General features: G+C 37.4%; 1 protein-coding gene across 1 annotated transcript; it reads right to left on the bottom strand.

Annotated features, from left to right (window-relative positions):
- Window positions 1-997: 997 nt before the first annotated feature.
- On the bottom strand, window positions 998-16,088 carry ggt1b (gamma-glutamyltransferase 1b). The gene is made up of 13 exons (XM_047373535.1): window positions 15,937-16,088; window positions 13,656-13,823; window positions 13,412-13,542; window positions 13,230-13,319; window positions 12,778-12,970; window positions 12,535-12,695; window positions 11,003-11,152; window positions 9,982-10,118; window positions 6,536-6,723; window positions 6,332-6,459; window positions 5,245-5,357; window positions 5,049-5,162; window positions 998-3,270 (listed from the first exon to the last, which is right to left on the bottom strand). Exons 2-13 carry the CDS (start codon window positions 13,805-13,807, stop codon window positions 3,118-3,120), a joined length of 1,710 nt encoding a protein of 569 aa, XP_047229491.1. The 5' UTR covers window positions 13,808-13,823; window positions 15,937-16,088; the 3' UTR covers window positions 998-3,117.
- Between the last annotated feature and the right edge of the window lie 858 nt (window positions 16,089-16,946).

Genomic DNA, 16,946 nt, shown 5'->3' with positions numbered 1-16,946 from the left:
TTCTTATCATGTTTAGACCCATCTAACGTGTATCAACAGTGTGACAGCGACTTTATGGAGGTAAAAATAATTCATAGCCTACTGTCAGATAACTGCAGCAAATCTTTCAGGGTTAGATTTTGCAACTGCAATTACATCTGTTTTTATTTTAAGGCATATTGCACTTAGGGGATTATTCAGATGAAGTTCAGGTAGAGTTTCTCAGTTGTGAGGAATTTACTGTATAATGTCTGGGAAAAGATTTCTGAGAAAAGCTTTTGCTTGCTGAGACATTAAAAAAATTAAAGCAGCAACATGAAATACCCTTACTTATCCCACAAATACAGAGATTGGACAGAAGTCGGTATCTTTTTAAAGAATGCTTACTGAATACCTCAACTTATTAAAAAATTATCTATGTTTTCCACAATTACATCATATCTGACCCACTCAGATTCATATAATATGGCTTAAGAAATATCTTTTAAAAATTAAACTACTCATATGTTTACAATTTGTCCATCACTGCTGCTGATATTATACAGATGGTAATGCAAGTCATTTATACTCATCCATAAGGATGATGGATTGTCAGTCACAACTCTTTTAAGGTAGAATAAAAATGTCTACTTTGAACTGGAAAAACTCAGCAGTTCTGTTTTTGTCTGCTCTTCCTGTGGGACTCAAAGGCATTCGGAGGCCAGCCAAGAAATATATTACCTCCAGCAGATCCTGGATGTGCCCCAAATCTTCCCAGTGGAACTAGTTCAAATCACCGCTGAGAAATGTACATGGGAATGTCTCCCAAAGTCTTTGAATGTGTTGCAACAGAAAGCTGAGTAGTGTTCACTCCTCGTGTGAGCTGACCTTGATCCATACAAAAAAAGAGATCCAGGCCTATAAACAGGAACAACGTTTCTTCAATTAAAAACCAAAAATAATTTTGTGAAAGTCAGAGGCTTTGGCATGGAATCAGGTGAAAAAAGTATCCAAATACATGATATCAGTGACTCCATAATGTTGTCTACAGCAGCAGTTTTCAGCTAGTTTATTGTTTCAATATATGTTAAATTATTGTACAGCCAAGTTTGCTTTTTTCTCCATAGGTTTTGTTTTCTACATGTGGAAGGTTTGTGAATACTCATAAACATCCTTGTCTGTATGATCATCTTTTAATAATCTCTGTCATCTAGAGATATTTGCTTAAATACTTTTTCGTGGTGACTTTGATGTGCTCAGTTTAAATAGTCTGGAGCTTAAATGGACTGCTCAGACAGAAGATGTACAGGATTAAAAAGTTTTGCAAGATTCTGTTAAATTATTATCAGTAAAAGTTTCTCTACCTCTTGTAGACAAATCTCATTTTCAAGTTAGTTTGTTAAAAAGTGAAAGAACCCTTTAGAGCAGTGAAAAGCTAACAGCTAGTCAGATGGGGGAAGATGCTGACAATCCGAAACAAATTAAATGTGAAAATGTTTATATTAGTGGGATACAGTGCTTTACTTGTGGAAATTAATCATCTAAACTTTCCAGCTATTAAACAAACTAACTACTAAACAAACAGCTGTGTCTCAGTTATTTGGGGGTTTTTTGCAATAGAAAAGCTACCATGCAGAATTACACGCCACTCTTGCCAAACTTTGAACATCAATCTGCTCAAAGGTTGGCAAGAGTGGAGTAACGTTTCGGATTTCACTATAGGCTATCATTTGTACAACATAAGCATGTAACAATATGATAATTAGGATCATGACTATAATGTGGAAATTCATCCCAGTTATCAATATTATCACAAATGTGTTCAAATATGTAAAAAAAAAATGCAAAAAGTGTTAAGAGTGAAACAAGCAGCCAACCTGTACATTTAACAACATCACTATTATTATTATCAGCAGTAGCAGTTGTTGCAGTAATTTATTTGACAACTGCTCATTATTAAAAAAATCCCAGTTGTATCATAACGTTGCCATTAACGATAGACAATTCTATCATAGTAATAACTAAAACCAATAACCATTTCCTCCTTAGTGCAATAGCTGTGAAGATGCTACGTTCCTGTGCTTATCCTGGTAAACATTTCACATCTGAGACAATAGCAACAGTGAGTGTTTAGATGGTTAATATCCACTAAAACATTGTAGCATTTCAACCCATATATGTCAACAATATCCATTTCAGTTAATTTAAAATCAGCTGAAGTTTTTCATCTCTAATGATTTTCCTCTCTTTACAAACTCAAGGCTATCTGACGTTTTCACTACATGTAGGGGAACTCTCACCAACAATAACTTACCAGAACCACCTTTAAAAAAACACTATCCATTTCATGTACAAGTTAATAAGAAAAGAAAACTTTTGACCTCCATGTCACATACTATAACTATGACATTAGATGCATGAGAAGAAAATGTTAACCTGTGAACGGGCATGCTATGAGCTCCTTAAACTACAGTGTTCTTGCAAAATAGCTTTAAAATTTGACAAGAAAATAAACATGATAGGAGCACTTTCTAATACTTCACAATTCCGGCAATAAAAGTCAAGATTGTAGAGACCAGCTGCAAATATGATGAGATGAGGTCACTGTAGGTCGCTGCACTTTGAGTCATTATTTTTTTCCCTGGAACCGTTTGTCCCTGAGGGGTTACAGTCTAAGACCTTTGTTGCTACTTCTTTTATAATTCAACAACCATAAACAGCTAAATAGCAGCTCAGTTGTGCTAATGATTTTAAAAGGAACTCCATAAACACGAGAGAAATGTGTACTTTTAAAAAGACATCTTTAAACACAGTTTTATCAATAGATTAATGTCTGCTTTACAGATTGTTATATTACATTTATTACATTTGATTAAAACAAAGCTGTAAAGCTACAGTTTCAGATATAGCTAACAAATAAATTAATGACAATAAATTAAGTTTGGTCTGTAAATTCAGAAGAGATTAGAATTAACAGAGGTACTATTTTTTTTTAAAGTTTATATACATTGTTCAGTGTACACAAAATCTGCTGTCTCAGACTGTTGATTGTGGTTGTTTTACCCACTGAGTCCTAATCTATCAAAAGTGTCAATCTGCCAAAAGTGTCAAACTTCAGGCAGCTACTGACACTTTATAATTGGAGAAAGATTTATATCCTCAGTACCCGGCAGCTTCCGCCCATTTACGACTGTCCGACTTAGCGTACAGCCTGTTTTCATGACGCATCACAACCTGCACCACGGCTCCTATTGTTGTGGGGCTGAGGTACTCTGTCTCATGGTTCTTCTTTGTCAAACCATCAACGACTTCCTGTGAGCCAAAACAAAAAACTGAATTAATATATATATAAATATATATACATATACACACTAAATGGTACATGGTTTTCAAAAATACTGTATGTGGGCCACACAGGACATAGAACACGGATCATCTAATGAACTTTATTGCAGCTTCAGTAAATAAACATGGCTTGTAAAAATAATTATTAAATTACGTAAAACGTTTAATTAATTTGCTAGCACAAAGCAGCTCACAAAAAGCACGTATTTATTTAAACCTTTACTAATTTATTCAAACCATTATTTCTTGTTATACAAACAAATGACTTCAAAGTTTGAGCTTATTTTGATTTTTTTTTAGTTCATATAGTTGCACATATAGGCTCAGATATATGAACTCATTCAGCAAAATATGTTTAAAAAGAGCTTCTAAAGGCTCTAGAATATTTTTTAACTTAGTAAAGTCAACGCCTATTAACCTGTTGTTAGTGACCAGGACTACAGCTGGAAACTTTTCGTTGTCAGTATAAAATGAAATTAATAAAATTTTTGATCAAACCTCAACTCAACAGGAAAGTCATTGAAACACATAATAGGAACTGAGATGGTGTAAACATCTTATAGAGTTATTTCTGATCAACTATAGATTTCAGACCAACAATTCAGTTTTATACAAGTTAGTTGCATGTGTCACCACTTTGCCATAAACTGAAAGAAAACCCAGTCATCATGTGATAAAGATTTAATTAGTGAGGATTTTCAGAGAAGACCCGGGAACCACACAGGCTCAAGCCTGCAATGAACTGGAAACTTCTAGAACACTGCTGTCAATGTCCACTGTGTAGCAAATTTTACATTGTCATTGATTTAAAGGGACAGAGCAAGTGGCCTCAATGACAAAAATCTGTTTGGAGAAGTCAAGGCTTGCCTTTAAAACCAATACTCTGACAACTGCCAAGCATGGTGGTGGCAGCATTATGTTGTGGTGCAGATTAATAAAAACAAGTTTGAATAATGAAGGATGGCTACATTTAAATTCTAAAATGTCACCTAAACCTAAACAATAATCCCAGACACACATCAGAACTCATTTTTTGGATAGATTAAAAAGGCTAATACTGAGCTTCTGAAATGGCCTTACCAAAATCCCAAACTCAACCTGATGTTGGAGGACTGTGCTTGAAAGCCAGATCAGTAGTAGGACACCAACCCCTTAACATTGACCTACATAATCCTGTCAAGAAAAGTGGTCAAATATGTAGGCATTTATATGCTGGATGCTTGTGCGTGGCTTCAGTCAATGGCAGGTTTTAATATTGGCAACACAGGCCATTGCCGACGGTGGATTCATTATAAGGTGGTCGCAGCTGCAACAGATTTTGTATTTCATATTGCTTATTTGTAACTGTAGTCAGTGGGTAGTTTGTGTCCCCCTGTGTTGAGTGGGCACATCCTGTTTGCAGGGGGTGCAGATTACCTGGTGGGGGCTGTATACTTAAATCTTGATTTTAGAAACTATTCCACAGGAATGGTGTGTAAACATCATGATGATTGTATGTTAACCTCGCAACAGAGCTACATTCTTTCAGTTAGAGAGGACATTCGAAACAGAGCTGCAAAACCTCCTCACTTTGTCACACAACAGTACATTAATCCCTGAAAGGTAAAATTAATGAACTGGTGGCTGAAGTACTTAAAAGCGTTTAGTGTTTTTATAGCTTTGGGTGTAGGATCGTCTCCTTGCACAGCACACTCCTCGAATATTAGCTGCATAAATCAGAGCTCCGTTGTATTTCTGACACTAACTTTATCAAATTCAGATTCCACCACTGTGACGTTGGGACTCAGCTGGTTGTGGATCCTTCGTTCTTCGACGGCTTTGTCAACATCAAAGTTGAAGAAGAGTGCATTGAGAATGACCTTTAAAACAGCAAACATGTCCAACATTGTAAAACACTAGAAACATAAATATCTTCACGTTTTATATGCTCAGGTGTTTTACCTGAGCTACAGCAGTTGTGATTTTTGTTCCTCCGGAACCTCCGACTACCATCCTGATATTGTTGTTTTTGTCAAAAATGATTGCTGGACACATAGCAGAAATTGGCCTTTTCCCTGTTAAGAGAATGTGAGCATTTATTAAGCTGACAGATGAATAAAAACAAGGCTTGTTTCCTGTTATTTCTATTGTGTCTGAGCCAAAATAAATGTAACTTTATACAAATGAAATAATGTCGAACAGTTTTTTTCTCAAATTGCCTGACCTATTAACAAATCTGCTGAAACTGACCTAATTTGCACTGAGTAGCCACACTTTAAAACCAGCAAGATATTTGTCTTTACATTACTTTTTTAGTATTCTGAGATCCCCCTTGTTTTTTTTACTAGTGCTGGAAAGGGTTCTGGAGATGCAAGGATTATCTTGAATGTTCTGGAAAGGAGCAATAACAATCTGCACCCAATTCTCTTCTGTGGTTTTCTCATGTCAAGGGCTTCTACATGTTAACTACCCCCCCCCCCCCCCCCCCCCACCCCCCCCCCCCCACCCCCACCCCCCCCCGTGAAAAATTTCTGGGGGTGCATCTAATTTCATTAAACACATTTTTGCCTCAAACCTCAAAGAGTTCCCCTGTCTTTGCAAAAGAAAATCATCCCAACAGAATGATGCTGCCACCACCATGTTTTATCGCAGGGTGGTGAAGATGTGCAGTGTTATTGTGTTGCCACGCATAACATTTTGCATGTAGGCCCAATGGTTCAATTATACTATTTTATGACCAAATCACATATTTCCAAATGTTTGGTGTTTCCCTTACATGCCAGATTGGAAGCAAGACATCTCTTAACACACTAACAATGACTTTCTTCTTGCCATTCTTCCACAAAAGTCAGATTTGTTGAGGGAAAGAGAAACACTGCCATGTCAGCAGATTCTTCCACCTGAGCTGTGGATCTCTGCTGCTCCTCCAGAGTTACTATGGACCTCTAGGGTGCTCTGCCTGGCAGTACGTAAGACCCTCTTAGCATACTTTGCAGCCTCTGATTGTGTGCCACTGGTCTTTGCATGAAAAGTGCAGGTATAAGTTTACCTGGCCTGATGAAATTGTTCGGGGAAGGAGGAACTCCAAAAGAATTTGTGATGTATGGCGAGCTGAAGTCATCCATCTCATTGTTTAGAATAATTCCTGTGGATCTTGAGATGACTTTGGAGCCCAAACTGTAGGAAGACAATTACCTATCAGATGTCCAAGCATAATAGCTAAAATAGTCACAAAATAATTGGGAGGTCTTACTAATTGTTTATGGTACTGGTGGCAGCCACAGCACTTCCATCCTCCGATACAACTGATAGGTGGGATGTCCCGTAGTCTTCAGGCAAGTAAAACTGTGGCTCATAATAGCCCATGGGATGTGTGGTATCATCCGTAATCTTTTCCCGGAGGGCATTGGCGTAAGAAGAGGAGGTCATGTTCTGGATGAGCTTTTGGAATAAAGATATTTAACTTGATTAAGTTCATAGCTGTGCTAAACCAAAAAAGTACAGTAACACAGAGCTAAATTATTAGTACTTTTCAGCCTCTAATTTTAACTGTCACAGCATTTTGTTAGCAGATCTGGTGTTTCAAAGCCCAAAAAAGCATATATTCATTGTCTACACTCCTTTATCTATGTGGGTTGTGAGGGCTGGTTCCTGTCTGCAGTTGTCATTGGGTTAGAGATGGGATGGACACTGGACAGGCCACCAGTCTATCAGAGGAAGAACCAGACACATACAGGACAAACAACTATGCACACACACTCATTGCTAAGGGCATGAGTGAAACAAATTAACAAGTTAACCTACCATAAATGTTTTTGGACTGTGGGGGGAAGGCAGAGTACCCAGGGAGAACCCATGCATGCAAAGGAAGAACATGCAAACTCCACGTAGAAAGATCACAGACCTGGATTCAAATCCAGGCCCTTCATGCTGTAAGGAAACTAGGCTAATAACTGCTCCATTGCAAAGCCCAGCCCCAGACACTGACATATTAATGGGAAAACACACCCTCCATTTCTGCTACCTGTATGACCCCCTCTCTTTTCCAATGTTTATGGTCAATCTGACAGAGAGAGGTATCCCAATCGTTGTGGTTTTTAGTATAACAATGGCCATCAGTGGGCTCTAGATGGATAAACTGTCTACTTTTAAGGCTAGGCTTAAAACTTTCCTTTTTTATAAAGCTTATAGTTAGAGTGGCTTAGGTTATCCTGAGCTATCTCTGTAGTCATGCTGCTATAGGCTTAGGCCGCTGGAGGACATAATGACCACTTTCACCCTTTTCGCTACATTCTCACACTACTCTCTAATTCTGCAATATTTGATGTTATTTCAGCTTTTAACCTTGTTCTCTCTATTCTCTTCCTAGAAGCTACACCTGGCCTGACTCTGTGTCTACCTGTGACACCTTTCTGGAGAGGTGCATCGTCCAAGCTTCTGCTGGCAAGAACTTAATGCTCACCTTCTACCGATGATCCACATGTCTCTGTCTTTTAGTGTTTAACCCTTTCTCTCTCCTAGACATGGAAATTGACTGAGCTTAACTGTGACTAACTCTATGTGCTCTCTTTCAGACTCTAACCTTGAAAACTGGCTCAGAGTTTATCTGTTCTTTCTTTCTAGGTGAAACGACTAAAGGAGCTACATCCATTAACATTTACTTTTCCTTCCCATAGAAAGTACTCCTGGATCAGTGCTTCTTTGTTCTCTTTGTGTCTCTGCTCTGTTCTCTCTAACCCCCAGTCGGTCGTGGCAGATGGCCGCTCACACTGAGCCTGGTTCTGCTGGAGGTTTCTTCCTGTTAAAAGGGAGTGTTTCCTCTCCACTGTCGCTACATGCATGCTCAGTATGAAGGATTGCTGCAAAGTCAACGTGACTGTCCACTGTCTCTACATGCTCATCCGGGAGGAGTGAATGCTGCAAGTCACTGACTGGATGCAATCTGCTGGGTTTCCTTAGACAGAAAAACTTTTTATCCAATTTGAATAAATAACCGAATCTGACTGCACTGTTCAATGATTAGGATTAATTGGAATGTTTGTACCTGACTTTGTGAAGTGCCTTGAGACGACATGTGTTGTGAATTGGCACTATATAAATAAACTGAATTAAATTGAATTGAAAACAAGAAAAGAAACACTCTTCATCAAAGTATAAAGAAAAGGTCTCTAGGAACATTAAATGTGCCACTGGAGCTACCAAAATTAATTTTAGGACCAACCTGGCTTCCCAGAAGATAACAAATTGAATTCAAATTGAATTCAAAAATATTTTATTCATCCCAAAGGGAAATTAAATGTTGTAGCTCATATTATGCAGGTTTCTTCAAAGAGCTGTTGTAGATGCTGTTAGACATGGGCAGGAAGGATCTCCTGTAAAGGTTTGTCTTACAGCAGATCTGAAGAAGCTTCTGACTGAAGACACTCATAATGTTCTTAATTTCTTCATAACTTTGGAAATAATATTTTATTGTGCAATATTTTAATTACAGATAAAACCATGCCTTCATGTGTAATGTGACTTGATTTATTGATATACAATGGCAGGGGGTTGGCATAGTAGGTAGTTAGCAGTGCTTTGAAAGCTTCTTTAGCTTAGAACTAAACATGAGATTAACTGCAATATTTAAGCTTCTGTATTTTTAACTTCTCAATTTTATGCTAATTTAACACACTACTGGTTCTTTTTTATTTTGCATAACTTTTTAAGCAGTGGTTGTCAAACAATTTTAGTCTCTGATCCTAAAGTCAAAGTGACCAAGACTTCCACTGTTTTATTGTTTAAACGTTGGTAATTAGTTGAGATCTGACAGTCTACATAAGTCACAGTTGGGTACATACCTTAGTTTTGAGCTCTCAGCACGGGTTCCATACAATTGACAAAATAAACTAACATCAAATTCTTGATTTTTGTCATGAAATAAAGGACATTGCGTTGTATATGTTAATTTTAGCCTTGTATTTCTTGTTGCTTTGACATTTAGTTGTGTTTGGTTTAACTATTGTTAACCTAATCCTCCTGTCCTCAAGCTTACGGCTAAAACCTTATGTCTTTAGTCCTAAGTATATTTGCAACCTGCTATCTGCCGTTTTATGGTCATTTTGGAATAATGATTTCCTTCTCTCTGAGTGGACTTTCAGTCACTGTTGGCAGAGGACTAATTTCACTTTGGATAATAACAAACAATTACTGGCTTTGCCCTGCATCTTCACAAGGTCCTTTGCTTTTTTATAATTGCTTCAGCAGAAGACAAATGGACATCTTCTATTAATCCTTGAGGTTGTTTCACCTTTCATCCAGAAGGTTTCTTTAGATCTTAGCATGGTTGGAAGTAACAGCCTAATAGTAATAGACTAATATAATTGTAGTCAACTAATAGTGCCATTGAGGTCACTAAAGGGGCCATTGAAGGCACACAAGTCACTGGCTACACCATCCATTCAGTTCAGTCTTTGGGTCGACGCTCCAAAACAGATCCCTAATAATGCCATGTGAGTTGTACTGTCACCTGTCCCGAGGTGTTAACGAGTCAAGTCTGCAAAGTAGGTGTTAGAAAGATGAAATCTGATGCTTAGTGTTTTATTTCCCAGAAGGTTTGGTAAAGCTCAAATTTAAGCTTTTTTCCACTGTGTAAGTCATGGCATATTCCCACCAAAACTAGCATAATTCCAGTGAACTCTTCAAAGTCAATTAACTTACATCTTCAATGTTAACAAACTTTGGATCCCCAAGTAAACTTCTTTTTGCATAAGCAAAACGATAGGCCTCCACAATGCGATGGAAGGTTAGGATCTTTTTCTCTTTGGTCGTAACACTGTCAGCGCTGAAGTTGTACCCTGCAAACAAGCACAACTTCTATTAGCACTTGATTAAAATGAAGGCTTTTACCATCTGTTTCATCCTTTTAGCTTCAAATAGACAAATAAATAATTGACTTGTCATTGAATGTGTATTCATTTAATCCCACATGTAAGTCTGAGGTGAAAGCCCCAGAAGGAAGGGAAGGACTTATTGGTCTTAGCTTCGGGAGAGAAGCAGGAGTGATGGCAACTCAGCAGGGCGAGAGCATTTTATTTTACAGTGATTAAAATCTGACTCAAGCTTGAGCAAATAAGCTGTGTCCAATTAGAAGTAAATTTGTGGGATTACTGTTAGGGTGTCTGGAGCAGTGGGGTACAGTGCGTAGGCGCCAGTCAAAGGAAAGGGAGAGGGTTTTGATGATTAATTATTTTAGAGGAAGGTTTCTCTAATCCTCTGTGGCAGATACTGTCACTGCTCTGACACAAAGCTGAGACAGCGTGACGGTGTCTTCACAGTCCAGCAGTTTGAATTTTATGGTCCAGCCAACAACAAGCTAAATCAGACAGATGACGTATTCAGAAAGAATAAAAGAAGAAGAAAAAAACACTAGCAGTGATTTGATTAAAAGAATCTTCATATCATATTGGTAACATTACAATTACCATTCAACACCAAGTTTTTATTCTACCTCTAAGACCATAAAAGGGAGAATCTGCATTTTTACAAGTTCCCAGTTACATAACCCATCCTATTTCTGGTTAAATTAAGTCAAAATATCCCTTTAAGAGAGGATTTCCTGTACATAAGCCCTACATGTTATTCAGAGGTGACTCCTTTCTATGAGAATGACTGGAAGGCAGCTCACACTGAAACATTCTCTCCCACTCAGGATGTTTTTGGACGGTGCATCAATGCTTACCATTCAGGATGTTTAATATCAGCGATACCACAGGGCCGCTAGCAGGGGCATTGGGAACAACCATAGAGTACTCCCCCATATTCACCCTTAAAGGGTTTTCATCCAAGATAGGCACATAATCCTTCAGATCTTCCTTTGTGATGATGCCACCTAAACATGGATTGACAAAGACTGTGAATGCATTTCAGAGCAAAGAAAGGTAAATAAATTCTCCTTATCCTGCAAATGTGAGGTGCAGAGAAGCTCACAGAGCAAAAATTAAATAACATACTGACTTGTAATCTGTACATACAAATCTGGACAGAATTTGAAACATTTTAAGCATAAAGCAAAACCTTAAGAGTTGTTGCAGAAATGTATTTGCAAACAAGTTCTAAGGAGAACATTTCCAAAGCAAAGACAGAATTCCTCTTTCTAGCTATTGACTTCCAGGATGGATATATGCATGTTGCTTGAAATCTCCTATGAAGTCACTTTTTTGTTTACATTCATGAAATAGGCTAATTACAAGCTTTTTGTAAGACCTTCTACACAATTTCTCACTCAGCCACAAACCTGAGTATATTTTATTTGTTTTTTTTACATGAAGGAACATAAGAAAGTAGTAGACAACTTTGAAGTGAAACAGTCTTCACTGGTGGCAGCATCATACTGTGGGGATTCATCTCTTCAGCATGGAAGAGAAGCTGATTAGTTGAAAGAAAGGTGGATGAATCAAAATACAGGAAAATCCTGGAAGATAAAACCTGATAGAAGCTGCAAAAGACCTGAGCCTTAGGGTCTTCAATGTCCAGCAAGGAAATGAACCTAAACTAAGCAAGAGGTTCAATGGAATGAATCCCACAAATCATATTGATGTGTTAAAATGGCCTACTTAAAGTTCAAGTCTACTTCCAATTGAGAATTTTGGGTAAAAATTGAAAATTGATGTTCACAGATGTTTTAAATAAATAAATAAATGAGATTTAAAAAGTCTTTAGATGTGCAAAGCAGGTAGAGACATAGTCTAATGAGTTAAAGCTGTTTCAGTGGGACTTAATATTAATACATTACACACAGTTTATATTTTATTAGAAAAAAACATGTATAATTTTACACAGTTATAAACTAGTTTGTATTGGCCTGTCACATAAAATACAAATAAAATACATTAAAGTTTGTGATTGCAATATGGCCATGTTATCAGTCTATTAGTTTTTTAGAGGTAGTGGTTACTTCATATGCCATCTATTCAATCTGCTGGTGTTTGAGCTGATTTGCAAAGAAGAATATAAAACCAGGTGGAGACATGCCTCAAAACACAGCTTTAAATTCCAAAAGTTTGAAAATCAATTTATATTTTCCTTCCACTATAAAACTATACTATTACTTTGTCTACCAACCAGCCTGTCACGTAAAATCCTAATAAAGTACATTGAAGGTTGTAACAAAAGAAAACGCTAGATAGTTAAAGTGGAAATAAGTACTCTTACAAGTTATTGTATGTAGGAACAATATGAAACAGAAACAACTGAATAGAAAACAAATGATACCTGCAGCCTGAATATCTTTCACAAGATCCTCAGCCAGTTGCCCTACATAGAACTCCTCTGCCCCTTTCTCGGCTATTGTCCTATATGTTTCTGCTAGTTTGGTGAATTTAATGGTCTCATTTTCTTTTAACACATCACCGGCTTTCCCACAAAACACCTCACTGAAGGAGGACAAGAAAGATCATGTGAGACAGAGAAGGCCATCTATGAAACAGAGAGTTAATTAAAGGTGATTCCTCTCACCAGAGGCCTGTGTCGTTCAGGATAACTTCCTTGTTACTTTCAATAGCTCTCGCCAGCGCCTTGCCCAGTGGAAATCCTTTTTCAGCAAGTTCAATGCTTGGCTGAAACAAGTCTTTCCAGGGCAGTTTGCCGTGCCGGCTGTGGGCCATCCCGTAGCCTCGAATCTCTCCAGGAACGGCAATGGACAACCCTCCTAAAATCCAAGAAAAGTTGAAAAGTGAACAGAAGCTTATTTATTTAGGGGAACTTTTCGTCTTTTTATCTTTTTGTATTTCTATTGATCAGAAGAAATGTCCTATCTGAAAAATTTTCAATAATTTTCAAATTTTTTGAGATGCACCTGTATTACATTTTAAAGGCTCTTTAAACATTTTAAACAAGGAATGTGGAGGGAACTGTACCTTTTTACCTCCACTTATTTCCTTGGCCTCATTTTACTGGTAAAACATTACCTTTCCGGGATAATTCTGTGCTGTTCCCAAACATGTTCTCTGTTGCATTGTGTGGCGCGGTCTCCCTTGAATTAATCACCTCAACTTTCCCTGTATAGACGTCACATAAAGACAAATGATTTGCATGGGTTTTTGGGGTTTGTGGAGATGCAGAGATTTGAGAATCTTTTAGTGTGTTGTACCAGTTTTTGCATCATAGATAGTGAAGAAAAGACCTCCTCCTATGCCCATACTGTGAGCATTCATTAATCCAACACATAATAACGCAGCTATTGAAGCATCCACTGCCGATCCCCCTTTCTGGAGTATATCCCTATGGTAAAAGGGATTAAAAGGCACATGGGGACAGCTTTTTACTCTGTATAGGTAGTCACAAATATGAGTCCATGAAGTTTTCATACTTCTGCTGTGGAGACATGCTCTTACCTGCCAACCTCTGAACAGGTGGTAGCATCTGCTGCCACAGCTGCCTTCCAGTAGCCGCTTCTTTTCGTCACACCAAAGAAAACACCCAGAAATGTGGCAAGACATGCTAACAGCAGCACTGCAAGGGCTACTATTATAATTTTCTTGGCCATTTTGAATATTCAGGAACTAAACAATTTGATATTTGGCAAAGGGAAAAAAAACAGTTGTAAATGTAAAAATTATAGACCTGGTGCCTTTGTGAAAGGAGAACAAGAGACAAATCAAGAATCAAGTCAAATAAATTAGTCACAATTCGTTTGTGTTTTGGTTTTCTTTTGTGTTTGTTTCCTGATTTTGCTGGGTTTGCTATTGCCATCAGGGTCTTACTTACCATATTCATTTCATTTATCTGTGTTTATTATTGTTGTCGGGGTCTTACCAAATCATTTATATACTATTGTGTCTAGCTTAGCTCCTTGTGTTATCAGTTTTTTTCATCTCCTTCTCTTAGTCTGTCTGTTTGCTCTCCTCCACAGCTGCTCAGTATTCTCTCCTGATTATGCTCACCAGGTCTCAGTGTCATTCTCCACCCTCTCCTCATTATTTAAGCTCCTTGATTTTCTTTGTTTACTGCTGCTTCCTTCCTCTCTCCATGCCTGTAAGTTTCTGTCATTTTTAATCATTAAAGCATTCTGATCACCATGCTGCTTCCAAGTTCTTGTCTGTGTTTTGGTCGTACAGCAAACCCACAATACAGGACAATTATTGCTAATGTGACAAAAATAACTGTGTTTAGTTAGGTGTGGAGCTTAAAACAGAGATGTGTTATTGGTAAAAGCTGAGAAATTACATAAATCATATGCCATGGCAGTTATGTTTGGTTTATCATCTGTTTGACTAATATTGGTACTTCTCAAACTGAGTTTGTTGTTAATCCATATATTGAGAATAATATTTTGTGTTTGTGGTGAGGTTGATATGATATTCCAGACATTTACAGATTTTTAAAAATGGAACAAGGAAAACCAACAATTGGAGTCTAACATTATTCTGACTGGAGTTTTCTTTGTGTATTTCCCCATCCCTATCATTTTATAGAGAGCTATCATATTATAGAGTCAAATAATTGGTTGTTATGTTATATAGAACAACATAAATTCAAATTCAATCAGGGCACTAATAAAAAACAGAAAGTCCTAATCATTATGGCAGGTATATCTTGATAACAGTATATTGAGAACAAGTGCGGGAGTGGCCAGATTTTTCTCCAGCTGTATAGATTATAGTGTATACACACTCTCCCCCCCTTACGTGTTGCTGCAGACTGCTGGTCAACTGACTAAAAGAAGACTGCCACACTCTTATAAATACAAATGCAAATTCAGCTGTTCAAGAATATTTCCAGGGGCAGTAAAAAAAACACCCACAGTGATTGTTGGAAAACTAAAGGAGCATCTTTAACGGTTTAAAGGCTGATTTATAAAGTTTTACAGTTGACAAGCCAGGAGTAGCGCATCTGTTAAGCTACCCTCTCTGAGCTCCCTACATAAGCAGATGGCTCACATAAATAATAAGCTAATATTAGCTTGTTATATTTGTGTTACTATATGAAGCGCAGAATTGCAAAAAAGCTAATAATATTCTGCACATAAAGCCTGTGAAAAGTACTACTAAATTCAGCAGAATCTCATTCTCTACTTTTGCTTAAATCTTAGGGTCAGAATATAAATAATGCAAAACAGATGCCATGGATAACCTTATAACTGTAACAATAATTAGGCTTAACTGTTTTAGCTACTGCAGGATTTATTATTGTTGCATTTATATTCAAGCATCCTGTGAATTAACTCTTAGAATATTCCCAATTTTAGGTAAATAAGAAGTGTTTTTGAACATATGAAGTTGGCTGAGTCAGTCATGACTCTGCAGATTATTTTCTGAGATCTGCAGTCACTGTACCGCACGTGCTGTACTTTCCAAAGCCCAAACAAACAAATGACAGCAGAAAAAAAGTGTGGAGTTTTAAGTTTATCCTCCTAAGTGTCAAGTGTCAAGCTGATTCTTTGCTCTGTCACAGAAGTACAACAAGATTATGTAACAGGGGAGTGAACAAGTGTTGCATGTTACTCTACGCAGGTCAATTAAAGAAAAAATTTTTCACATCTGATAAGATTGATACTATGAGAAAAACTCCCTTAAATTTTATTTTGACTTTAGTTCCTAGTCTTAGATATTAACTAAACAATATACAAATTGAATGATTCATTTACACTTTAAAGACAAAAGTAATGTGTCTTACCCTGATTCCTGTCAAGGACCCAGTTGCAGGCAGTTCCTGTGTACCAGCCTCTTATAGGTGATGTCTTTATATTGCAGGGTCATTAAACTTTAACCAATCCCACAATGAACCATTTAACCTGAGTCATCAATGGTGGCAAAACACGGACTGAACAAGCCTGCTCAACAAGTTGAAACAACTGGAAATGACCGAAACTTAAAGCTATTTCTCTCAGTCTTCACAAAACTATGTCAAAAGACTGAATTCTTGCTTTCCCTGAAACTGACGGGGAAACACAACCTGCAGGGCGAAAGGTTCTTTTTTATCTACAACGATGCTTAAACAGATGTGCGAAAATGATTAACTAGCAGAATTTATTTTGTTGATGATCCATTTTAAATGGATGATGTATGACTAGTAGTATATTACTTTACAATGAGATAAAGAAGGACAATGCGACAACTCTGTTAGGAGTAAAAAGCAAAATGAAACACTGATTTCTTTATTTCAAGGTTCAGCAAACCTTTGATGTTTAGGCTTTAAAGAATGCCCTCTAACTGTGAAAATGAAAGCCTTCAGGAATGCGAGGGAGAGGATCACATCTCCCAAGTGAGGAGGGAAAAACACTAAGAAACTGCAATAGAACTGTTTGAAAAAGGGCATAACTACACAAAAAAAGTCTCCCATTAATTATCAGCCATGCCAGTAGGTTTGGTAAGCATCGGGGACTACTACTAGTTTTAAAATTACATTGTTGGATCTTAAGAAGGGTCTAAGTAGAGCTTCACGTTAAAAGAAGAAATGGGAGCAAGAGACAATATTGAGTAGGCAATTTATTGACAACTGCATTCAAACTCAAACATGCTTTTGTCAGCTGATCAAAAGTTTAAGAACACAGCCTTTAAAAGCCAATGTCTGAGCAAAAATTTGGATTCCAAGTAATTTTCTGTCAAGTAGTCACACTGTCAGAACCTGATGGCAAAGGCAAAAATGTTCACTGTCTTATAACGTCACAACGTGCCATCGCTGCT

This window comes from Girardinichthys multiradiatus, chromosome 8 (genome assembly GCF_021462225.1).
Source record: "Girardinichthys multiradiatus isolate DD_20200921_A chromosome 8, DD_fGirMul_XY1, whole genome shotgun sequence".
In the NCBI taxonomy this organism is placed as follows: domain Eukaryota; kingdom Metazoa; phylum Chordata; class Actinopteri; order Cyprinodontiformes; family Goodeidae; genus Girardinichthys; species Girardinichthys multiradiatus.
Note: the sequence above shows the minus strand (reverse complement) of the source record. Positions and strands in the feature narration are given on the sequence as shown.